Consider the following 27821-nt stretch of genomic DNA (forward strand, 5'->3'; position numbering starts at 1 on the left):
CTTTCTTCGCTTTTCTAATAGCTTTCGCTTTCGCTTTAACAGCTTTCTTCGCTTTCTAACAGTTTTCGCTTTCTAACAGTTTTCGCTTCTTCGCTAACAGCTTTCGCTTTCTAATAGCTTTCGCTTTCTAACAGTTTTTCGCTTTAACAGCTTTCGCTTCGCTTTTCGCTAACAGTTTTCGCTTCTAACAGTTTCTTCGCTTTAACAGCTTCTCGCTTCGCTTTAACAGTTTTTCGCTTTCTAATAGCTTCGCTTCTAACGCGCTTCTAACAGTTTTTCTAATCGCTTTCTAACAGTTTTTTCTTCGCTTCGCTAACAGTTTTCTTCGCTTTCTAACAGCTTTCGCTTTCTAACAGCTTTTCGCTTTTCTTCGCTTTCTAACAGTTTCTCGCTTTCTAACAGTTTCTTAACAGCCTTCGCTTTAACAGCTTTCTTCGCTTTCTAACAGTTTTCTTTCGCTTAACAGTTTTCTAACTTTCTAATAGCTTAACAGCTTTAACAGTTTTCTCGCTTTAACAGTTTCTTCTCTTTCTAATAGCTTCGCTTTTTCTAATAGCTTTTCGCTTTCGCTTTCTAATAGTTTTCGTCGCTTTCTTCGCTTAATAGTTTTCGCTTTCTCGCTTTCTAATAGCTTTTCTTAGCTTTCTAATAGTTTCTTTCGCTTTCTAATAGTTTTCGCTTTAATAGTTTTCGCTTTAACTAATAGCTTTTAACAGCTTTTCGCTTTAACAGTTTTCGCGCTTTCTAACAGCTTCTCGCGCAGCTTTCTAATAGTTTTCGCTTTCGCTTAATAGCTTTTCGCTTTCTAATAGTTTTTCGCTTTAATAGCTTTTTTCGCTTTAATAGCTTTAATAGTTTTCGCTTTAATAGTTTTTCGCTTTAACAGTTTTCTTCGCTTTTAATAGTTTTCTAACAGTTTTTAATAGCTTCTTCGCTTTCTAATAGTTTTCGCTTTAGCTTTCTTCGCTTTAATAGCTTTTCGCTTTCTAATAGTTTTTCGCTTTAATAGTTTCTTTCGCTTTCTAACAGTTTTCGCTTTAATAGTTTTTTCTTTAATAGTTTCGCTTTTCGCTTTCTAATAGTTTTCTTCGCTTCGCTTTTCGCTTTCTAACAGTTTTCGCTTTCTAATAGCTTTTCGCTTTAACAGTTTTTCGCTTTCTAATCTTTCTTAGCTTTTAATAGTTTTTCGCTTTCTAATAGTTTTTTCGCTAATAGTTTTTCTTCGCTTTCGCTTTAACAGTTTCGCTTTCGCTTTAACAGTTTTCGCTTTTCTTCGCTTTTCTAATAGCGCTTTAACAGTCTTCGCTTTAACAGTTTTCGCTTTCTTTTTTCGCTTCTAACAGTTTTTCGCTTTCTAATAGCTTTCGCTTTCTAATAGCTTCTTCGCTTTCTTTCTAACAGCTTTTCGCTTTCTAACAGCTTTTCGCTTTCTAATAGCTTTCTTTCGCTTTCTAATAGCTTAACAGTTTTCGCAGTTTCGCTTCTAATAGTTCGCTTTAACAGCTTTTCGCTTTAATAGCTTTCTCGTTTCTAATAGTTTTTCGCTTTCTTCGCTTAACAGTTTTCGCTTTCTAACAGCTTTCTTCTAACAGTTTCTTCGCTTTCTAATAGTTTTCTTTCGCTTAATAGCTTTTAACGCTTTCGCTTTCTCGCTTTCTAATAGTTTCTTCGCTTTAACAGTTTCGCTTAATAGCTTTTCGCTTTCTAATAGCTTTCTTCGCTTTTCGCTTTAACAGTTTTTCGCTTTCTTCGCTTTCTAACAGCTTTTCTTCTTTAATAGCTTTCTTCGCTTTCTAACAGCGCTTTCTAATAGCTTTCGCTTTCTTAGTCTAACAGCTTTCTAACTTTTCTTCGCTTTTCTAATAGCTTTCGTTTTCTAACAGTTTTCTCGCTTTAATAGCTTTTCGCTTTCTAATAGTTTTCTTCGCTTTCTAATAGTTTCTTTCGCTTTCTAATAGCTTTAACAGCTTTCAGCTTTCTTCGCTTTCTAATAGTTTTCTTTTTCAGCTTTTCGCTTTCTAATAGCTTTTCGCTTCGCAGCTTCTTCGCTTTAACAGTTTCGCTTCTAACAGCTTTTCGCTTCTAACAGTTTTCTAATCGCTTTCTTTCGCTTTAATAGTTTCTTCGCTTTCTAATAGCTTTCTTCGCTTTCTATTAGTTTCTTTCTAATCGCTTTCGCTAATAGCTTTTAATAGCTTTTCTATAGTTTTCGTTTCGCTTTCTTTCGCTTTAACAGTTTTCGCTTTTCGCTTTAACAGCTTTCGCTTTCTAATAGTTTTCGCTTTAATAGCTTTTCGCTTTTTCGCTTTCTAATAGCTTCGCTTTCGCTTTTAATAGCTTTTCGCTTTTCGCTTTAATAGTTTTCTTCGCTTTTCGCTTTAATAGCTTTTTTTCTTCGCTTAATAGTTTCTAATAGCTTTCGCTTTCTTTTCGCTTTCGCTTAACAGCTTTCTTCGCTTTCTTCGCTTTAATAGTTTTCGCTTTTCGCTTTCTAATAGTTTCTCGCTTTCGCTTTCTAATAGTTTTCGCTTTAATAGTTTTCTTTTCAGCTTTTTCGCTTAACAGTTTTCGCTTTTCGCTTTCTAATAGCTTTTCTTTTCTTTCTAACAGCTTTTCGCTTTCGCTTTAACAGTTTCTCTTCGCTTTCTAATAGCTTTTCGCTTTCTAACAGTTTTCGCTTTAATAGTTTTTTCGCTTTCTTCGCTTTCTAATAGTTTTCGCTTTCTTTCGCTTTCTAATAGCTTTTCGCTTTCTAAATAGTTTCTTCGCTTTCGCTTTCTAATAGCGCTTTTCGCTTTAATAGTTTTCGCTTTAATAGTTCGCTTTAATAGTTTTCTTTTCTTTCTAATAGCTTTTCGCTTTCTAATAGCTTTCTTCGCTTTCTAATAGTTTTCGCTTTCGCTTTAACAGTTTCGCTTTCGCTTTAACAGTTTTCTTTTTTAATAGTTTCGCTTTCTAACAGTTTTCGCTTTTAACAGTTTTCGCTTTCTAACAGTTTTTTCGCTTTTCGCTTTAATAGCTTTTTCGCTTTCAGTAATAGCTTCTTCGCTTTAATAGCTTTTCTTTTCGCTTTCAGCTTTCTTTTTTAACAGCTTTCTTCGCTTTAACGCTTTCTTTTCTAATAGTTTTCGCTTTCGCTAATAGTTTTCTTTCGCTTTTCGCTTTCGCTTTAATAGTTTTCTCGCTTTAATAGTTTTTTCGCTTTCTTCGCTTTCTAATAGTTTTCGCTTTAATAGCTTTTTCGCTTTCTTTTCGCTTTCGCTTAACAGTTTCTTTTTCTAATAGCTTTCTTCGCTTTCTAACAGTTTTTCGCTTTCTTCGCTTTCTAATAGTTTTTTTCGCTTTAATAGTTTTCTTCGCTTTTCGCTTTAATAGTTTCTTTCGCTTTCGCTTTCTAATAGTTTCTTCGCTTTCTAATAGTTTTCTTTTTTCTAATAGCTTTTCTTCGCTTTCTAATAGTTTTCGCTTTCGCTTTCTAATAGCTTTTTCTAACAGTTTCTTTCGCTTTCTAATAGTTTTCGCTTTCGCTTTTAATAGCTTTTCGCTTTAATAGCTTTTTCGCTTTCTTTTCGCTTTAACAGTTTTCTTTAATAGTTTTCGCTTTCTTCGCTTTAATAGTTTTCGCTTTCTAACAGTTTTCGCTTTCTTAATAGCTTTCGCTTTCTAACAGTTTTCGCTTTCTCGCTTAATAGTTTCTCGCTTTTCTTTCGTTTAACAGTTTTCTTTCGCTTTCTAATAGCTTTTTTCAGCTTTCTAACAGTTTCTTCGCTTAATAGTTTTCGCTTTCTAACAGTTTTCGCTTTCGCTTAACAGCTTTTCGCTTTCGCTTAATAGTTTCTTCGCTTAACAGTTTTCTTTCGCTTAACAGTTTTCGCTTTCGCTTTAATAGTTTTTCGCTTTCTAATAGTTTCTTTCGCTTTAACAGTTTTCGCTTTCTCGCTTTTCGCTTTAACAGTTTCTTTCGCTTTCGCTTTCTAATAGCTTTCGCTTTCTTCGCTTTCTAATAGCTTTCGCTTTCTAATAGCTTTTCGCTTCGCTTAATAGCTTTCGCTTCGCTTAACAGTTTCGCTTTCTAACAGTTTTCTTCGCTTAATAGTTTCTTCGCTTTTCGCTTAATAGTTTTCTTCGCTTTAATAGTTTTCGCTTTTCTTCGCTTAATAGTTTTTCTCGCTTTAACAGTTTTCTTCGCTTTAATAGCTTTTCGCTTTAACAGTTTTCGCTTAACAGTTTTCTTCGCTTTTCTAATAGCTTTCTTTCGCTTTTCGCTTAACAGTTTTCTCGCTTTCTAACAGTTTTCGCTTTTCGCTTAATAGTTTTCTTCGCTTTCTAACAGTTTTTCGCTTCTAATAGCTTTCGCGCTTTCTAACAGTTTTCGCTTTCTTAATAGTTTTCGCTTTTCTAATAGTTTCTCGCTTTCTTCTAATAGCTTTTCGCTTTCTTCGCTTTCTAACAGTTTTTCGCTTTTTTCGCTTTCTAATAGTTTTCGCTTTCTAATAGCTTTCGCTTTTTCGCTTTCTAATAGTTTTCTTCGCTTTCTAATAGTTTTCGCTTTTCTTCGCTTTCTAATAGCTTTCTTCGCTTTAACAGCTTTTTTCGCTTTAACAGCTTTTCTTTCTTTCGCTTTCAGCTTCGCTTTCTAATAGTTTTTCGCTTTAACAGCTTTTCGCTTTCTAATAGTTTTCTTTCGCTTTCTTAGCTTAATAGTTTTCGCCGCTTTCTAATAGCTTTTCGCTTTCTAATAGTTTCTTTTCGCTTTCTAACAGTTTTCGCTTTTCTAATAGCTTTTCGCTTTCGCTTCTAACAGTTTTCTTTTCGCTTAACAGTTTTCTTCGCTTTCTTTTCGCTTTCTAATAGCTTTCGCTTTCTAATAGTTTTCGCTTTTAACAGTTTTCTTCGCTTTAACAGTTTTCTTCGCTTTAATAGTTTCTTCGCTTAATAGTTTTCTCGCTTTCTAATAGCTTTTCGCTTTAATAGTTTTCGCTTCTAATAGCTTTCGCTTTCTAATAGTTTCGCTTTAATAGTTTTCTTCGCTTAATAGTTTTCGCTTAACAGCTTTCGCTTAATAGCTTTTCGCTTTCTTAATAGTTTTCTTCGCTTAACAGTTTTCGCTTTCGTTTTCTAACAGCTTTCGCTTTCTAACAGCTTTCTCGCTTCTAATAGCTTTTAACTTTTCGCTTTTAGCTTCTAACAGTTTTCTAACAGTTCGCTTTCTAACAGTTTTTCGCTTTAACAGTTTTCTTTCGCTTTCTAATAGCTTTCGCTTTAATCGCTTTCGCTTAATAGTTTTCGCTTTCTCTTTCGCTTTCTAATAGCTTTTCGCTTTTCGCTTTCTAATAGTTTTCTAATAGCTTTTCGCTTTAATAGTTTTCTTCGCTTTAATAGTTTTCGCTTTCTTCGCTTTCTAATAGTTTTTCGCTTTAACAGTTTTCGCTTTCGCTTTAACAGTTTTCTTTCTTTAATAGTTTTCGCTTTCTAATAGTTTCTTCGCTTAATAGCTTTCGCTTTAATAGTTTTCTTTCGCTTTAATAGCTTTTCGCTTTAACAGTTTTTCGCTAATAGTTTTCTTTCGCTTTCTTCGCTTTAATAGCTTTCGCTTTTTTCGCTTTCTAATAGTTTTCGCTTCTTCGCTAATAGCTTTTCGCTTTCTAATAGTTTCTTCGCTTTCTAATAGTTTTCGCTTTAATAGTTTTCGCTTTAATAGCTTTCTCGCTTTCTAATAGCTTTCGCTTTCTAATAGCTTTTCTTCGCTTTAATAGTTTTTCGCTTCTAATAGCTTTTCGCTTTCGCTTTAATAGTTTTCGCTTCGCTTTTCTAATAGCTTTCTTCGCTTTCGCTTTTCTAACAGCTTTCTTCGCTTTCTTCGCTTTAATAGCTTTCGCTTCTTCGCTTAACAGTTTTCGCTTTAATAGTTTTCTTCGCTTTAATAGTTTCTTTAATAGTTTTCTCGCTTTCGCTTTCTAATAGCTTTCTCGCTTTCTTCGCTTTAATAGTTTCGCTTTCTAATAGCTTTTCGCTAACAGTTTTCTTCGCTTTCTAATAGCTTTAACAGTTTCTTCGCTTTCTTTAACAGCTTTCGCTTTCTAATAGTTTCTCTTCGCTTTAACAGTTTTTTCGCTTTCTAATAGTTTCTTCGCTTCTAACAGTTTTTCGCTTTAACAGTTTTTCGCTTTAACAGCTTTCTTCGCTTTTTTCGCTTTCTAACAGTTTTCTTCTTTAATAGCTTTTCGCTTTCTAATAGCTTTTCGCTTTAACAGCTTTTCTTCTTCGCTTTCTAATAGTTTCGCTTTCTTTTAATAGCTTTCGCTTTTCTTCGCTTAATAGTTTTTCTTTCGCTTTTCGCTTTCTAATAGTTTCTTTCGCTTTTCGCTTAATAGTTTTCGCTTTCTAACAGTTTTTTTTCTAATAGTTTTTCGCTTTCTAATAGTTTTTTTTCGCTTTTCTCTAATAGCTTTCGCTTTCTAACAGTTTCGCTTTAACAGTTTTCTCGCTTTCGCTTTTCTTTCGCTTAACAGTTTCGCTTTCGCTTTCTTCGCTTTCTAACAGTTTTCTTTCGCTTTTCGCTTTAATAGTTTTTCGCTTTCTAACAGTTTCTTCGCTTTAACAGTTTTCGCTTTTCTAATAGTTTTCGCTTTTTACAGCTTTTCTTCTTTTAATAGCTTTCGCTTCTTCGCTTTAATAGCTTTTCGCTTTCTAATAGCTTTAATAGCTTTTCGCTTTCTAACAGCTTTTTAACAGCTTTTCGCTAATAGTTTTTCTTCGCTTTTAACAGCTTCTTTCGCTTTAATAGTTTTCGCTTTCTTCGCTTAATAGCTTTCTTTAACAGTTTTTCGCTTTCTAACAGCTTCTTCTTCGCTTTAATAGTTTCTTTCGCTTCGTTTTCGCTTTAATAGTTTTCGCTTTTTTCGCTTTTTAATAATAGTTTTTTCTTCGCTTTAATAGTTTTCGCTTTAATAGCTTTCGCTTTCTAATAGTTTTTCTTTCTTTTCTTCGCTTTCTAATAGTTTCGCTTTCGCTTTTTTTCGCTTTTAATAGCTTTCGCTTTTCGCTTTCTAATAGTTTTCTTTTCGCTTTCTAATAGTTTTTCGCTTTCGCTTTAATAGTTTTTCGCTTTCTTTTTCTAATAGTTTTCGCTTTCGCTTTAATAGTTTTCGCTTTGAATAGTTTTCGCTTTCTAATAGTTTTTCGCTTTCGCTTTAATAGTTTTCGCTTTCTTCGCTTTTAATAGTTTTCGCTTTGCTTTCGCTTTAATAGTTTCTTTCGCTTTAATAGTTCGCTTTAGTTTCTTCGCTTTTCGCTTTAATAGTTTTCTTTCGCTTTCGCTTTCGCTTTAATAGTTTTTCGCTTTCGCTTTTCGCTTTCTTTTCGCTTTAATAGCTTTCTTCGCTTTTCAATAGCTTTCGCTTAATAGTTTTCGCTTTCTAACAGTTCGCTTAACAGTTTCTTTCGCTTAACAGTTTTCGCTTTCGCTTTAGCTTTTCTTTCTAATAGCTTTCGCTTTAACAGTTTTTCGCTTTCTAATAGCTTCGCTTAATAGTTTAACAGTTTTCTTTTCGCTTTCTAACAGTTTCTTCGCTTTCTAATAGCTTTTCGCTTTCTAATAGCTTTTCGCTTTCTAACAGTTTTCGCTTTCTTCGCTTTTAATAGTTTTTTCGCTTTCGCTTCTAATAGTTTTCGCTTTTTCGCTTTAATAGTTTCTTTTCGCTTTCTAACAGTTTTCTTTCGCTTTCTAATAGTTTCGCTTTCTAACAGTTTCGCTTCGCTTTCTAATAGCTTTCGCTTTCGCTTTCTAATAGTTTTCGCTTCTTCGCTTAACAGTTTCTTTCTCGCTTTAACAGTTTTTCGCTTTAACAGTTTCTCGCTTTCTAATAGCTTTCGCTTCGCTTTAATAGTTTTTCGCTTTCGCTTCTAACAGCTTTTCGCTTCTTCGCTTTAACAGCTTTTTTCGCTTTTCGCTTTCTAATAGCTTTCTTTTTTCGCTTTCTAACAGTTTTTCTTTTCGCTTTCTTCTTTCTAATAGTTTTTCGCTTTTTCGCTTTAACAGTTTTCGCTTTTCGCTTTCTAATAGTTTTCGCTTTTAATAGCTTTCGCTTAATAGTTTTCTTCGCTTTAACAGCTTTTCGCTTAACAGCTTTTCTCGCTTTTAATAGCTTTCTTCGCTTTAATAGCTTTTCGCTTTCGCTAACAGCTTTCGCTTTTCTAACAGTTTTCGCTTTTCGCTTTTCGCTTAACAGCTTTCGCTTTCTAATAGTTTTCGCTTTCTAACAGCTTTTCTTTAACAGTTTTTCTTCGCTTCTTTCTTTTCGCTTAATAGCTTTCTTCGCTTAACAGTTTTCTTCGCTTTCGCTTAACAGCTTTTCGCTTTCTAACAGTTTTCGCTTTCTTCGCTTTAACAGTTTCGCTTTTCGCTTCTAATAGCTTTTCGCTTTTCGCTTAACAGTTTCTTCGCTTTCTAACAGCTTCTCGCTTTCTAACAGCTTTTCGCTTTTCAGCTTTCTTCGCTTTAATAGTTTCTTCGCTTTCTTCGCTTTAATAGTTTTCGCTTTCTTCAGCTTTAATAGTTTTTCGCTTTTCGCTTTTTCGCTTTAACAGTTTTTCGCTTTCAGCTTTCTAATAGCTTTCGCTTTAACAGCTTTCGCTTAACAGCTTTCTTCGCTTCTAACAGCTCGCTTAACAGTTTCTTTCGCTTAACAGTTTCGCTTAAACAGCTTTTCGCTTTCTAACAGTTTCGCTTTCGCTTTAACAGTTTTCGCTTTCTTAACAGTTTCTCGCTTAACAGCTTTTCGCTCGCTTTCTAATAGTTTTCGCTTTCTTTCGCTTAACAGCTTTCTTCGCTTTCTAACAGCTTTTCGCTTTCTTCGCTTTAACAGTTTCTTTTCGCTTAACAGTTTTTCGCTTAATAGTTTTTTCGCTTTCTCTTTTCGCTTTAACAGTTTCTTTCTAACAGCTTTCTTCGCTTTCGCTTTCGCTTTTCTAATCGCTTTAATAGCTTTCGCTTCGCTTAACAGCTTTTCGCTTAACAGCTTTAACAGCTTAATAGCTTTCTTCGCTTTTAACAGTTTCGCTTTCGCTTTCGCTTTTTCGCTTTCGCTTTTAATAGCTTTTCGCTTTTCGCTTAACAGTTTTCGCTTTCTTAGCCGCTTTAACAGTTTCTTCGCTTTCTAACAGTTTTCGCTTTCTTCGCTTTCTAATAGTTTTCGCTTAACAGCTTTCGCTTTTCTAATAGTTTTCGCTTTTCTCGCTTTCTAATAGTTTCTTCGCTTTCTTAACAGCTTCTTTCGCTTAACAGCTCGCTTTAACAGTTTTCAGCTTCGCTTCAGTTTTAACAGTTTTCGCTTTCGTTTCTCGTTTAACAGTTTTTCGCTTCGCTTAACAGCTTTCGCTTCTAACAGTTTTCTCGCTTAACAGTTTTTCAGCTTTCTTTCTCGCTTTCGCTTTAACAGTTTCTCAGCGCTTTCTCGCTTTCTTCGCTTTAACAGCTTCTTCGCTTAACAGCTTCGCTTTCTAACAGTTTCTTTCGCTTTCTAATAGCTTTCGCTTAACAGTTTTCGCTTAACAGTTTCTTCGCTTAATAGCTTTTCGCTTAACAGCTCGCTTAACAGTTTTCTTCGCCTTAACAGCTTTTCGCTTAACAGCTTTTCTTCGCTTTAACAGTTTTCGCTTTCTCTTCTTCGCTTAACAGTTTTCTTAACAGCTTTTTCTTAACAGTTTTCTTTCGCTTTAACAGTTTTCGCTTCTTCGCTTTAATAGTTTTTCGCTTAACAGCTTTCTAACAGTTTCTTCGCTTCGCTTTCGCTTTAATAATAGCTTTCTTCGCTTTTAATAGCTTCTTCGCTTAACAGTTTTCTAACAGTTTTCGCTTAACAGTTTTCTTAACAGCTTTCTCGCTTAACAGTTTCGCTTTAACAGCTTCTAACAGTTTCTTTCTCGCTTAACAGTTTTCTCGCTTTCTAATAGTTTTCGCTTTCGCTTAACAGCTTTTCGCTTAACAGTTTTCTTCGCTTTCTAACAGTTCTCGCTTAACAGTTTTCTTCGCTTTAACAGCTTTCGCTTCTTCGCTTTCTAACAGTTTTTCGCTTTTCGCTTTAACAGTTTCTCTTCGCTTTTCTTTCTTCGCTTAACAGTTTTCGCTTTCTTAACAGTTCGCTTTTCGCTTAATAGTTTTCTTCGCTTAACAGCTTTCTTCGCTTAACAGTTTTCGCTTCGCTTTTCGCTTAATAGTTTTCTTTAATAGCTTCGCTTAATAGTTTCTCGCTTTCTAATAGTTTTCGCTTTTAATAGTTTTTCTTCGCTTAATAGTTTTTTCGCTTTCAGTTTCTTCGCTTTAACAGCTTTCGTTCGCTTAATAGTTTTCTTCGCTTTCGCTTTCTAATAGCTTTTCTTCGCTTAATAGCTTTCTCGCTTTCTAACAGCTTTTTCGCTTTAACAGCTTTCTTCGCTTTAACAGCTTTCGCTTTAACAGCTTTCTCGCTTTCTAACAGCTTTCTTCGCTTTCTCGCTTAACAGTTTCTTCTTCGCTTTTCGCTTAACAGTTTTTCGCTTTCTTTCGCTTAATAGCTTTTCGCTTCGCTTTCTCAGTTTTCGCTTTAGCTTTCGCTTTCTAATAGCTTTCGCTTTCTTCGCTTTCGCTAATAGTTTTCTTCGCTTAACAGTTTCTCGCTTTAACAGTTTTTCGCTTAATAGCTTCGCTTAATAGCTTCTCGCTTTTTCTTCGCTTAATAGTTTTCTCGCTTAACAGCTTTTCGCTTTAACAGTTTTCTTCGCTTAACAGTTTCTTCGCTTAACAGCTTTCGCTTAACAGCTTTTTCGCTTAATAGCTTTCTCGCTTAACAGCTCGCTTAACAGCTTTTCGCTTAACAGTTTCTCGCTTTAACAGTTTTCTTCGCTTTAACAGTTTCTTTAACAGTTTCGCTTAACAGTTTTCGCTTAATAGCTTTCTTCGCTTTTCTAACAGCGCTCGCTTAACAGTTTTCGCTTTCTAACAGTTCGCTTAATAGCTTTTCGCTTAACAGTTTCTCGCTTAACAGTTTTCTTCGCTTAACAGTTTTCGCTTTTCTAACAGTTTCTCTTCGCTTCGCTTAACAGTTTTCTTCGCTTAACAGTTTCTTCGCTTAACAGTTTTCTCGCTTAACAGTTTTCGCTTTCTAATAGCTTTTCTTCGCTTAACAGTTTCTTCGCTTTAACAGTTTTCTTCGCTTAATAGCTTCTTCGCTTTAACAGTTTTCTTAACAGTTTTCTTCGCTTAACAGCTTTCTCGCTTTCTAACAGCTTTTCGCTTAACAGTTTCTCTCGCTTAACAGTTTCTCGCTTTAACAGTTTTCGCTTAACAGTTTTCTTCGCTTAACAGTTTCTAATAGCTTTCTTCGCTTAACAGTTTCTTTCGCTTAACAGCTTTTCGCTTAACAGCTCGCTTAACAGTTTCTTCGCTTAACAGCTTTCTTTTAACAGCTTTCGCTTTTTTTCGCTTAACAGCTTTAACAGTTTTCTAACAGCTTTCTCGCTTTCTAATAGCTTTCGCTTAACAGTTTTCGCTTTCTTAACAGTTTCTTAACAGTTTTCTTTAACAGTTTTCTAACAGTTTCTTCTTCGCTTAACAGTTTTCTTCTTTAACAGCTTTCTCGCTTAATAGTTTTTCTTCGCTTAATAGTTTTCTTCGCTTTAATAGCTTTTCTTCGCTTAACAGCTTTCTTCGCTTAACAGTTTTGCTTAACAGTTTTCTTCGCTTTAATAGCTTTTCTTCGCTTAACAGTTTTCTTCGCTTAACAGCTTTTCTTCGCTTAACAGTTTTCGCTTAGCTTTCTAATAGTTTTCTTCGCTTAACAGCTTTCTTCGCTTAACAGTTTCTTCGCTTTCTAACAGTTTCTCTTCGCTTTAACAGTTTTCTTCGCTTAACAGTTTCTTCGCTTAACAGTTTTTCGCTTAACAGTTTTCTTTCGCTTAACAGTTTTCTTCGCTTAACAGTTTTCTTCGCTTAACAGTTTTTCGCTTAACAGTTTTCTTCGCTTAACAGTTTCTTCTTCGCTTAATAGCTTTCTCGCTTAACAGTTTTCTTCGCTTAACAGTTTTCTCGCTTAACAGTTTCTTCGCTTAACAGTTTTCTCGCTTAACAGTTTCTTCTCTTTAACAGTTTCTTCGCTTAACAGCTTTTCTCGCTTAACAGCTTTCGCTTAATAGCTTCTTCGCTTTAACAGTTTCTTCGCTTAATAGTTTCTTCGCTTTAATAGTTTTCTTCGCTTAACAGTTTAATAGTTCGCTTAACAGTTTCTCTTCGCTTAACAGTCGCTTTAACAGTTTCTCTTCGCTTAACAGTTTTCTTCGCTTAACAGCTTTTCTCGCTTTCTAACAGTTTCTTCTTCGCTTAACAGTTTCGCTTAACAGCTTCTTCGCTTTAACAGCTTTCTTAACAGTTTCTTCAGCTTCTTCAGCTTCTAATCGCTTAACAGTTTCTCGCTTAACAGCTTTCTTGCTTTCTAATAGTTTCTTCGCTTCTAACAGTTTCTCGCTTAACAGTTTCTTCGCTTAACAGCTCTTAACAGCTTCTTCTCTTAACAGCTTCTCGCTTAACAGTTTTTCTCGCTTAATAGCTTTTTCGCTTAACAGTTTTCTCGCAGTTTTCTCGCTTAACAGCTTTCTCTTCGCTTTCTAATAGCTTTCTCTAACAGCTTTCTAACAGCTTTTTCTCGCTTAACAGCTTTTCTCGCTTAACGCTTTCTAACAGTTTTTTCGCTCTCTCGCTTAACAGCTTTCTCGCTTTCTTCGCTTAACAGTTTTCGCTTAACAGCTTCTTCGCTAACAGTTTCTCTTCGCTTAACAGTTTCTCGCTTAACAGCTCTCTTCAGCTTTCTTCGCTTTAACAGTTTTTCGCTTAACAGTTTCTCGCTTAACAGTTTTCTTCGCTTAACAGTTTTCTTCGCTTAACAGTTTTCTTCGCTTAATAGTTTTTTCGCTTAATAGTTTTCTTCGCTTTCTAACAGTTTTCTTTTCGCTTAACAGTTTCTCGCTTCTTCGCTTTTAATAGTTTTCTTCGCTTTCTTAATAGTTTCTTCGCTTTTTTTCGCTTAATAGTTTTCTTTCGCTTTTCGCTTTCGTAATAGCTTTTCGCTTCTTCGCTTAACAGTTTTTCGCTTTCTTTCGCTTTAATAGCTTCGCTTTCTTCGCTCGCTTAATAGTTTCGCTTTCTTCGCTTAATAGTTTTCTTCGCTTTCTTCGCTTAATAGCTTTTCGCTTTCGCTTTAATAGTTTCTTCGCTTTCTTCGCTTAACAGCTTCGCTTTTTAATAGCTTTTCGCTTTCTTCGCTTAACAGTTTTCTTCGCTTTCTTCGCTTAATAGTTTTCGCTTTCTTCTTCGCTTAACAGTTTTCGCTTTTCGCTTAATAGCTTTTCGCTTCTCTTCGCTTAATAGTTTTCGCTTTCTTCGCTTTCTAATAGTTTTCTTCGCTTCTTCGCTTTCTAATAGTTTCTTTTCGCTTTTTTCTTTCGCTTAACAGCTTCTTTCGCTTTCTTCGCTTTTAACAGTTTTCGCTTTCTCGCTTTCTAATAGCTTTCTTCGCTTTCTTCGCTTTCTAACAGCTTTCGCTTTCTCGCTTAACAGCTTTCGCTTTCTTTCGCTTAACAGCTTTCGCTTTCTCGCTTTCTAACAGCTTCTCGCTTTCTTCGCTTAACAGTTTTCTTCGCTTTCGCTTAACAGTTTCGCTTTCGCTTAATAGTTTTTCGCTTTCTTCGCTTTCTAATAGCTTCTCTTCGCTTTTCGCTTAATAGCTTTCTTCGCTTTCGCTCTAACAGTTTCTCTTCGCTTTCTTCGCTTAACAGCTTCTTCGCTTTCTTCGCTTAATAGTTTTCGCTTTCGCTTAATAGTTTTCGCTTCTTCGCTTCTAATAGCTTTCTCGCTTTTTCGCTTAACAGCTTCTTCGCTTTCTTCGCTTAACAGCTTCGCTCTCTCGCTTTTAATAGCTTTCGCTCGCTCTAACAGCTTCGCTCTCTCGCTTAACAGCTTAATAGCTCGCTTCTCTTCGCTTAACAGCTCTCGCTCTCTCGCTTTCTTCGCTCGCTTAACAGCTTCGCTCTCGCTCGCTTAACAGCTTCGCTTCTTCGCTTAACAGCTCTCGCTTCTCGCTTAACAGCTTTCGCTTCTCGCTCTAACAGCTCTCGCTCTCTCGCTCTAACAGCTTCGCTCGCTCTAACAGCTCTCTCGCTTAACAGCTCTCGCTCTCTCGCTCTAACAGCTCTCGCTCTCTCGCTCTAACAGCTCTCGCTCTCTCGCTCTAACAGCTCTCGCTCTCTAACAGTTCTCGCTCTCTCGCTCTAACAGCTCTCGCTCTCTCGCTCTAACAGTTCTCGCTCTCTCGCTTCTAACAGCTCTCGCTCTCTCGCTCTAACAGCTCTCGCTCTCTCGCTCTAACAGCTCTCGCTCTCTCGCTCTAACAGCTCTCGCTCTCTCGCTCTAACAGCTCTCGCTCTCTCGCTCTAACAGCTCTCGCTCTCTCGCTCTAACAGCTCTCGCTCTCTCGCTCTAACAGCTCTCTCTCGCTCTAACAGCTCTCGCTCGCTCTAACAGCTCTCTCTCGCTTAACAGCTTCGCTCTAACAGCTCTCGCTCTAACAGCTTTCTAACAGCTCTCGCTCTAACAGCTTCTTCGCTCTAACAGCTCTCGCTTAACAGCTTTCTCGCTCTAACAGCTCGCTCTAACAGCTCGCTCTAACAGCTCTTCTCTAACAGCTCGCTCTAACAGCTCTCTCTCGCTCTAACAGCTCGCTCTAACAGCTCGCTCTAACAGCTCGCTCTAACAGCTCGCTCTAACAGCTCTCTCTAACAGCTCTCTCTCGCTCTAACAGCTCTCTCTAACAGCTCTCTCTCGCTCTAACAGCTCTCTCTAACAGCTCTCTCTCGCTCTAACAGCTCTCTCTCGCTCTAACAGCTCTCTCTCGCTTAACAGCTCTCTCTCGCTTTCGCTCTAACAGCTTCTCTCGCTCTAACAGCTCTCTCTCGCTCTAACAGCTCTCTCTCGCTCTAACAGCTCTCTCTCGCTCTAACAGTTCTCTTCGCTCTAACAGCTCTCTCTCGCTCTAACAGCTCGCTCTAACAGCTCTCTCTCGCTCTAACAGCTCGCTCTAACAGCTCTCTCTAACAGCTCGCTCTAACAGCTCTCTCTCGCTCTAACAGCTCGCTCTAACAGCTCTCTCTCGCTCTAACAGCTCTCTCTCGCTCTAACAGCTCTCTCTCGCTCTAACAGCTCTCTCTCGCTCTAACAGCTCTCTCTAACAGCTCTCTCTCTGTGTGTGTGTTGTGTCTGTTGTTTGTTTAGCTGGCTAAGGATGGCGAGGCGCTGAAGGCCCAGGTGACGTCTCTTCTGGGTGAGCTGAGAGAGAGACAGAGCTGTCTGGAGCAGAGTCAGCAGGACCGCAACATACTGGACGACAAGTATGAAAACATGTTTGTGTGTTAACTCTCAAAGCATTGCCTAGGGTTAGGGTAACCCCTGTTACCATGGACTCTAAACTAGGCTTCAGCCATCTCAGGGAGCTCACACCTTGTCGTATGCAGACAATCCAGGTCCCAAACCCCTGTTTAGACTGTTACTGCCACCGTGGACTGTAAGCTAGGTGCAGGACTGTTACTGCCACCGTGGACTGTAAGCTAGGTGCAGGACTGTTACTGCCACCGTGGACTGTAAGCTAGGTTCAGGACTGTTACTGCCACCGTGGACTGTAAGCTAGGTGCAGGACTGTTACTGCCACCGTGGACTGTAAGCTAGGTGCAGGACTGTTACTGCCACCGTGGACTGTAAGCTAGGTGCAGGACTGTTACTGCCACCGTGGACTGTAAGCTAGGTGCAGGACTGTTACTGCCACCGTGGACTGTAAGCTAGGTGCAGGACTGTTACTGCCACCGTGGACTGTAAGCTAGGTGCAGGACTGTTACTGCCACCGTGGACTGTAAGCTAGGTGCAGGACTGTTACTGCCACCGTGGACTGTAATGGAGGTTTTGTAAGGCCGTTAGATTAGGAAGGATGTGGTGGTCTGGCAGGAGGGAAACACAGTAAGAACACAACAAAGGTGCAAACATGACAAAGTAGTAGCAGCTCATTAACAGGAATGTGGGTTAACGGCGGCTGAGGTGGGGGTTTAACGGCGGCTGAGGTGGGGGTTTAACGGCGGCTGAGGTGGGGGTTTAACGGCGGCTGAGGTGGGGGTTTAACGGCGGCTGAGGTGGGGGTTTAACGGCGGCTGAGGTGGGGGTTTAACGGCGGCTGAGGTGGGGGTTTAACGGCGGCTGAGGTGGGGGGGTTTAACGGCGGCTGAGGTGGGGTTTAACGGCGGCTGAGGTGGGGGTTTAACGGCGGCTGAGGTGGGGGTTTAACGGCGGCTGAGGTGGGGGTTTAACGGCGGCTGAGGTGGGGGTTTAACGGCGGCTGAGGTGGGGGTTTAACGGCGGCTGAGGTGGGGGTTTAACGGGTGGGGGCTTAACGGCTGAGGTGGGGGTTTAACGGCGGCTGAGGTGGGGGTTTAACGGCGGCTGAGGTGGGGGTTTAACGGCGGCTGAGGTGGGGGTTTAACGGGGCGGCTGAGGTGGGGGTTTAACGGGGGTTTAACGGCTGAGGTGGGGGTTTAACGGCGGCTGAGGTGGGGTTTAACGGCGGCTGAGGTGGGGGTTTAACGGCGGCTGAGGTGGGGGTTTAACGGCGGCTGAGGTGGGGTTTAACGGCGGCTGAGGTGGGGGTTTAACGGCGGCTGAGGTGGGGGTTTAACGGGCGGCTGAGGTGGGGGTTTAACGGCGGCTGAGGTGGGGGTTTAACGGCGGCTGAGGTGGGGGTTTAACGGCGGCTGAGGTGGGGGTTTAACGGCGGCTGAGGTGGGGGTTTAACGGCGGCTGAGGTGGGGGTTTAACGGCGGCTGAGGTGGGGGTTTAACGGCGGCTGAGGTGGGGGTTTAACGGCGGCTGAGGTGGGGGTTTAACGGCGGCTGAGGTGGGGGTTTAACGGCGGCTGAGGTGGGGGTTTAACGGGGCGGCTGAGGTGGGGGTTTAACGGCGGCTGAGGTGGGGGTTTAACGGCGGCTGAGGTGGGGGGGTTTAACGGCGGCTGAGGTGGGGGTTTAACGGCGGCTGAGGTGGGGGTTTAACGGCGGCTGAGGTGGGGGTTTAACGGCGGCTGAGGTGGGGGTTTAACGGCGGCTGAGGTGGGGGTTTAACGGCGGCTGAGGTGGGGGTTTAACGGCGGAGGTGGGGTTTAACGGAGGTGGGGGGGTTTAACGGCGGCTGAGGTGGGGTTTAACGGCGGCTGAGGTGGGGGTTTAACGGCGGCTGAGGTGGGGGTTTAACGGCGGCTGAGGTGGGGGTTTAACGGCGGCTGAGGTGGGGGTTTAACGGCGGCTGAGGTGGGGGTTTAACGGCTGAGGTGGGGGTTTAGGTGGGGGGGGTTTAACGGCGGCTGAGGTGGGGGTTTTTAACGGGGCGGCTGAGGTGGGGGTTTAACGGCGGCTGAGGTGGGGGTTTAACGGCGGCTGAGGTGGGGGTTTAACGGCGGCTGAGGTGGGGGTTTTGCCGCCGAGAACCAAGGGCAACAAATATATTATTTAGGACATTTCTCCAAAAGTATAACAAAGAGCCCTTCATCATATTAAAGGAGAGGGCTGCCTCATGGCCTCACAAAGCATGAACTGAACTGGACGGAGAGGGAGGTGATTAGGGTGTGGGAACAGGTGTGGAGGGAAGGGGTGTGGCCTAGGGGAGTCCTGTCAGAGGGAAGGGGTGTGGCCTATGGGGAGTCTTGTCAGAGGGAAGGGGTGTGGCCTGGGGGAGTCCTATCTGAGGGAAGGGGTGTGGCCTAAGGGGTGTGGCCTATGGGGAGTCTTGTCAGAGGGAAGGGGTGTGGCCTAGGGGGAGTCCTATCTGAGGGAAGGGGTGTGGCCTATGGGGAGAACTGTCTGAGGGAAGGGGTGTGGCCTAGGGGGTCCTGTCAGAGGGAAGGGGTGTGGCCTAGGGGGTCCTGCCAGAGGGAAGGGGTGTGGCCTAGGGGGGTCCTGCCAGAGGGAAGGGGTGTGGCCTAGGGGGAGTCCTGTCAGAGGGAAGGGGTGTGGCCTAGGGGGAGTCCTGTCAGAGGGCTGTGACCCTTCACAAGTGTTTGTGTTTATAATATGATGTGTGTGCAGGCTGAGCAGTACTCTGGAGGCGTTGGCAGCATCAGAGAGAGAGATGGAACAACAGAGGAAGCAGCACTCTGTGACGGTAGACAAACTACTGCTGCAGACACACAACCTGGAGACTGCCCTGAAGACTGACCGCCTGGTTATTACTGAGGAGAGGTACACACACACACACACACACAACCTGGAGACCGCCCTGAAGACTGACCGCCTGGTTATTACTGAGGAGAGGTACACACACACACACACACACAACCTGGAGACCGCCCTGAAGACTGACCGCCTGGTTATTACTGAAGAGAGGTACACACACAACCTAGACAGACCGCCTGGTTATTACCATATTATCACCATACCATATTATTACGATACTGAGACACCAGACCATATTATCACCATACCTTATTATCACCATACTGAGAGACCTCACCATACCATATTATCACCATACCATATTATCACCATACCTTATTATCACCATACTGAGAGACCTCACCATACCATATTATCACCATACCATATTATCACCATACAGAGAGACCTCACCATACCATATTATCACCATACCATATTATCACCAGACCATATTATCACCATACCATATTATCACCATACCATATTATCACCATACTGAGAGACCATACCATATTATCACCATACTGAGAGACCTCACCATACCATATTATCACCATACCATATTATCACCATACTGAGAGACCTCACCATACCATATTATCACCATACAGAGAGACCTCACCATACCATATTATCACCATACCATGTTATCACCATACCATATTATCACCATACCATATTATCACCATACCATATTATCACCATACTGAGAGACCTCACCATACCATATTATCACCATACCATATTATCACCATACCTTATTATCACCATAATGAGAGACCTCACCATACCATATTATCACCAGACCATATTATCACCAGACCATATTATCACCAGACCATATTATCACCATACCATATTATCACCATACTGAGAGACCTCACCATACCATATTATCACCATACTGAGAGACCTCACCATACCATATTATCACCATACCATATTATCACCATACTGAGAGACCTCACCATACCATATTATCACCATACCATATTATCACGATACTGAGACATCACCATACCATATTATCACCATACCATATTATCACCATACCGTATTATCACCATACTATATTATCACCATACCATATTATCACCATACTGAGAGACCATATTATCACCAGACCATATTATCACCAGACCATATTATCACCAGACCATATTATCACCATACTGAGAGACCATACCATATTATCACCATACCATATTATCACCATACTGAGAGACCATATTATCACCAGACCATATTATCACCAGACCATATTATCACCAGACCATATTATCACCATACTGAGAGACATCACCATACCATATTATCACCATACCATATTATCACCAGACCATATTATCACCAGACCATATTATCACCAGACCATATTATCACCATACTGAGAGACCTCACCATACCATATTATCACCATACAGAGAGACCTCACCATACCATATTATCACCATACTGAGAGACCTCACCATACCATGTTATCACCATACCATGTTATCACCAGACCATATTATCACCATACCATGTTATCACCATACCATATTATCACCATACCATATTATCACCATACCATATTATCACCATACCATATTATCACCATACTGAGAGACCTCACCATACCATATTATCACCATACCATATTATCACCATACCTTATTATCACCATAATTATAGACCTCACCATACCATATTATCACCATACCATATTATCACCATACCTTATTATCACCATAATGAGAGACCTCACCATACCATATTATCACCAGACCATATTATCACCATACCATATTATCACCATACCATATTATCACCATACTGAGAGACCTCACCATACCATATTATCACCATACTGAGAGACCTCACCATACCATATTATCACCATACCATATTATCACGATACTGAGACATCACCATACCATATTATCACCATACCATATTATCACCATACCATATTATCACCATACCGTATTATCACCATACTATATTATCACCATACCATATTATCACCATACTGAGAGACCATATTATCACCAGACCATATTATCACCAGACCATATTATCACCATACCATATTATCACCATACTGAGAGACATCACCATACCATATTATCACCAGACCATATTATCACCAGACCATATTATCACCAGACCATATTATCACCATACCATATTATCACCAGACCATATTATCACCAGACCATATTATCACCATACCATATTATCACCAGACCATATTATCACCATACCATATTATCACCAGACTGAGAGACCTCACCATACCATATTATCACCAGACCATATTATCACCAGACCATATTATCACCAGACCATATTATCACCATACTAAGAGACATCACCATACCATATTATCACCATATTATCACCATACCATATTATCACCATACCATATTATCACCATACTGAGAGACATCACCATACCATATTATCACCATATTATCACCATACCATGTTATCACCATACCATATTATCACCATACCATATTATCACCATACTGAGAGACCTCACCATACCATATTATCACCATACCATATTATCACCATACTGAGAGACATCACCATACCATATTATCACCATACCATATTATCACCATACCATATTATCACCATACTGAGAGACCTCACCATACCATGTTATCACCATACCATATTATCACCATACCATATTATCACCATACTGAGAGACATCACCATACCATATTATCACCATACCATATTATCACCATACCATATTATTACCATACTGAGAGACCTCACCATACCATATTATCACCATACCATATTATCACCATACTGAGAGACCTCACCATACCATATTATCACCATACCATATTATCACCATACCATATTATCACCATACTATATTATCACCATACCTTATTATCACCATACTGAGAGACATCACCATACCATATTATCACCATATTATCACCAGACCATATTATCACCAGACCATATTATCACCAGACCATATTATCACCAGACCATATTATCACCAGACCATATTATCACCAGACCATATTATCACCAGACCATATAATCACCATACCATATTATCACCATACTGAGAGACCTCACCATACCATATTATCACCATACCATATTATCACCATACTATATTATCACCATACCTTATTATCACCATACTGAGAGACCTCACCATACCATATTATCACCATACCATATTATCACCATACTATATTATCACCATACCTTATTATCACCATACTGAGAGACATCACCATACCATATTATCACCATATTATCACCAGACCATATTATCACCAGACCATATTATCACCATACAGAGAGACCTCACCATACCATATTATCACCATACTGAGAGACCTCACCATACCATATTATCACCATACCATATTATCACCAGACTATATTATCACCATAATGAGAGACCATATTATCACCATATTATCACCAGACCATATTATCACCATACCATATTATCACCAGACCATATTATCACCAGACCATATTATCACCATACCATATTATCACCATACCATATTATCACCATACCATATTATCACCAGACCATATTATCACCAGACCATATTATCACCATACTGAGAGACCATATTATCACCATACTGAGAGACATCACCATACCATATTATCACCATACCATATTATCACCAGACCATATTATCACCATACTGAGAGACCTCACCATACCATATTATCACCATACCATATTATCACCATACCATATTATCACCATACTGAGAGACCTCACCATACCATATTATCACCAGACCATATTATCACCAGACCATATTATCACCATACCATATTATCACCATACCATATTATCACCATACTGAGAGACCTCACCATACCATGTTATCACCATACCATATTATCACCATACCATATTATCACCATACTGAGAGACCTCACCATACCATGTTATCACCATACCATATTATCACCATACCATATTATCACCATACTGAGAGACATCACCATACCATATTATCACCATACCATATTATCACCATACTGAGAGACCTCACCATACCATGTTATCACCATACCATATTATCACCATACCATATTATCACCATACCATATTATCACCATACTGAGAGACATCACCATACCATGTTATCACCATACCATATTATCACCATACCATATTATCACCATACTGAGAGACCTCACCATACCATGTTATCACCATACCATATTATCACCATACCATATTATCACCATACTGAGAGACATCACCATACCATATTATCACCATATTATCACCATACCATGTTATCACCATACCATATTATCACCATACCATATTATCACCATACTGAGAGACCTCACCATACCATGTTATCACCATACCATATTATCACCATACCATATTATCACCATACTGAGAGACATCACCATACCATATTATCACCATACCATATTATCACCATACCATATTATCACCATACTGAGAGACCTCACCATACCATGTTATCACCATACCATATTATCACCATACCATATTATCACCATACTGAGAGACATCACCATACCATATTATCACCATACCATATTATCACCATACTGAGAGACCTCACCATACCATATTATCACCATACCATATTATCACCATACCATATTATCACCATACTGAGAGACCTCACCATACCATATTATCACCATACCATATTATCACCATACCATATTATCACCATACTATATTATCACCATACCTTATTATCACCATACTGAGAGACATCACCATACCATATTATCACCATATTATCACCAGACCATATTATCACCAGACCATATTATCACCAGACCATATTATCACCAGACCATATTATCACCAGACCATATAATCACCAGACCATATAATCACCATACCATATTATCACCATACCATATTATCACCAGACCATATTATCACCATACCATATAATCACCATACCATATTATCACCATACTGAGAGACCTCACCATACCATATTATCACCATACCATATTATCACCATACTATATTATCACCATACCTTATTATCACCATACTGAGAGACCTCACCATACCATATTATCACCATACCATATTATCACCATACTATATTATCACCATACCTTATTATCACCATACTGAGAGACATCACCATACCATATTATCACCATATTATCACCAGACCATATTATCACCATACAGAGAGACCTCACCATACCATATTATCACCATACTGAGAGACCTCACCATACCATATTATCACCATACCATATTATCACCATACCATATTATCACCAGACTATATTATCACCATAATGAGAGACCATATTATCACCATATTATCACCAGACCATATTATCACCATACCATATTATCACCAGACCATATTATCACCATACCATATTATCACCATACCATATTATCACCAGACCATATTATCACCAGACCATATTATCACCATACTGAGAGACCATATTATCACCATACTGAGAGACATCACCATACCATATTATCACCAGACCATATTATCACCAGACCATATTATCACCATACCATATTATCACCATACCATATTATCACCATACTGAGAGACCTCACCATACCATATTATCACCATACCATATTATCACCATACCATATTATCACCATACCATATTATCACCATACCATATTATCACCATACTGAGAGACCTCACCATACCATATTATCACCATACCATATTATCACCATACTGAGAGACCTCACACCATACCATATTATCACCAGACCATATTATCACCAGACCATATTATCACCAGACCATATTATCACCATACTGAGAGACATCACCATACCATATTATCACCACATTATCACCATACCATATTATCACCATACCATATTATCACCATACCATATAATCACCATACCATATTATCACCAGACCATATTATCACCATACTGAGAGACCTCACCATACCATATTATCACCATACTGAGAGACATCACCATACCATATTATCACCATACCATATTATCACCATACTGAGAGACCTCACCATACCATGTTATCACCATACCATATTATCACCATACCATATTATCACCATACCATATTATCACCATACTGAGAGACATCACCATACCATATTATCACCATACCATATTATCACCATACCGTATTATCACCATACTGAGAGACCTCACCATACCATATTATCACCATACCATATTATCACCATACTGAGAGACCTCACCATACCATATTATCACCATACCATATTATCACCATACCATATTATCACCATACTATATTATCACCATACCTTATTATCACCATACTGAGAGACATCACCATACCATATTATCACCATATTATCACCAGACCATATTATCACCAGACCATATAATCACCATACCATATTATCACCATACCATATTATCACCAGACCATATTATCACCATACCATATAATCACCATACCATATTATCACCATACTATATTATCACCATACCTTATTATCACCATACTGAGAGACCTCACCATACCATATTATCACCATACCATATTATCACCATACTATATTATCACCATACCTTATTATCACCATACTGAGAGACATCACCATACCATATTATCACCATATTATCACCAGACCATATTATCACCAGACCATATTATCACCATACAGAGAGACCTCACCATACCATATTATCATCATACTGAGAGACCTCACCATACCATATTATCACCATACCATATTATCACCACCATACTGAGAGACCTCACCATACCATATTATCACCATACCATATTATCACCATACTGAGAGACCTCACCATACCATATTATCATCATACTGAGAGACCTCACCATACCATATTATCACCATACCATATTATCACCATACAGAGAGACCTCACCATACCATATTATCATCATACTGAGAGACCTCACCATACCATATTATCACCATACCATATTATCACCATACTGAGAGACCTCACCATACCATATTATCACCATACCATATTATCACCATACTGAGAGACCTCACCATACCATATTATCACCAGACCATATTATCACCAGACCATATTATCACCAGACCATATTATCACCATACTGAGAGACATCACCATACCATATTATCACCACATTATCACCATACCATATTATCACCATACTGAGAGACCTCACCATACCATATTATCACCATACCATATTATCACCATACCATATTATCACCATACTATATTATCACCATACCTTATTATCACCATACTGAGAGACATCACCATACCATATTATCACCATATTATCACCAGACCATATTATCACCAGACCATATTATCACCAGACCATATTATCACCAGACCATATTATCACCAGACCATATAATCACCAGACCATATAATCACCATACCATATTATCACCATACCATATTATCACCAGACCATATTATCACCATACCATATAATCACCATACCATATTATCACCATACTGAGAGACCTCACCATACCATATTATCACCATACCATATTATCACCATACTATATTATCACCATACCTTATTATCACCATACTGAGAGACCTCACCATACCATATTATCACCATACCATATTATCACCATACTATATTATCACCATACCTTATTATCACCATACTGAGAGACATCACCATACCATATTATCACCATATTATCACCAGACCATATTATCACCATACTGAGAGACCTCACCATACCATATTATCATCATACTGAGAGACCTCACCATACCATATTATCACCATACCATATTATCACCATACCATATTATCACCAGACTATATTATCACCATAATGAGAGACCATATTATCACCATATTATCACCAGACCATATTATCACCATACCATATTATCACCAGACCATATTATCACCATACCATATTATCACCATACCATATTATCACCAGACCATATTATCACCAGACCATATTATCACCATACTGAGAGACCATATTATCACCATACTGAGAGACATCACCATACCATATTATCACCAGACCATATTATCACCAGACCATATTATCACCATACCATATTATCACCATACCATATTATCACCATACTGAGAGACCTCACCATACCATATTATCACCATACCATATTATCACCATACCATATTATCACCATACCATATTATCACCATACCATATTATCACCATACTGAGAGACCTCACCATACCATATTATCACCATACCATATTATCACCATACTGAGAGACCTCACCATACCATATTATCACCAGACCATATTATCACCAGACCATATTATCACCAGACCATATTATCACCATACTGAGAGACATCACCATACCATATTATCACCACATTATCACCATACCATATTATCACCATACCATATTATCACCATACCATATAATCACCATACCATATTATCACCAGACCATATTATCACCATACTGAGAGACCTCACCATACCATATTATCACCATACTGAGAGACATCACCATACCATATTATCACCATACCATATTATCACCATACTGAGAGACCTCACCATACCATGTTATCACCATACCATATTATCACCATACCATATTATCACCATACCATATTATCACCATACTGAGAGACATCACCATACCATATTATCACCATACCATATTATCACCATACCGTATTATCACCATACTGAGAGACCTCACCATACCATATTATCACCATACCATATTATCACCATACTGAGAGACCTCACCATACCATATTATCACCATACCATATTATCACCATACCATATTATCACCATACTATATTATCACCATACCTTATTATCACCATACTGAGAGACATCACCATACCATATTATCACCATATTATCACCAGACCATATTATCACCAGACCATATAATCACCATACCATATTATCACCATACCATATTATCACCAGACCATATTATCACCATACCATATAATCACCATACCATATAATCACCAGACCATATTATCACCATACCATATAATCACCATACCATATTATCACCATACTATATTATCACCATACCTTATTATCACCATACTGAGAGACCTCACCATACCATATTATCACCATACCATATTATCACCATACTATATTATCACCATACCTTATTATCACCATACTGAGAGACATCACCATACCATATTATCACCATATTATCACCAGACCATATTATCACCAGACCATATTATCACCATACAGAGAGACCTCACCATACCATATTATCATCATACTGAGAGACCTCACCATACCATATTATCACCATACCATATTATCACCATACTGAGAGACCTCACCATACCATATTATCACCATACCATATTATCACCATACTGAGAGACCTCACCATACCATATTATCACCAGACCATATTATCACCAGACCATATTATCACCAGACCATATTATCACCATACTGAGAGACATCACCATACCATATTATCACCACATTATCACCATACCATATTATCACCATACCATATTATCACCATACCATATAATCACCATACCATATTA

At 38.9% G+C, this 27821-nt stretch overlaps 1 protein-coding gene across 5 annotated transcripts in view; it reads left to right on the forward strand.

The window, feature by feature from the left end:
- ikbkg (inhibitor of nuclear factor kappa B kinase regulatory subunit gamma) overlaps positions 1-27821 on the forward strand; it is an 89227-nt gene that overhangs the window by 43002 nt on the left and 18404 nt on the right. For 3 of the 5 annotated variants that reach the window (XM_046344828.1, XM_046344826.1, XM_046344827.1), the window contains exons 8-9: positions 15299-15414; positions 18145-18369. In XM_046344828.1, the coding sequence (XP_046200784.1) occupies positions 15299-15414; positions 18145-18369 (341 nt within the window). The remainder of the gene's footprint in view (positions 1-15298; positions 15415-18144; positions 18370-27821) is intronic. The other 2 variants (XM_046344830.1, XM_046344829.1) reach the window with 1 other exon arrangement.

The sequence above is a fragment of the Oncorhynchus gorbuscha genome, linkage group LG03, assembly GCF_021184085.1.
Source record: "Oncorhynchus gorbuscha isolate QuinsamMale2020 ecotype Even-year linkage group LG03, OgorEven_v1.0, whole genome shotgun sequence".
Taxonomy (NCBI): Eukaryota; Metazoa; Chordata; class Actinopteri; order Salmoniformes; family Salmonidae; genus Oncorhynchus; species Oncorhynchus gorbuscha.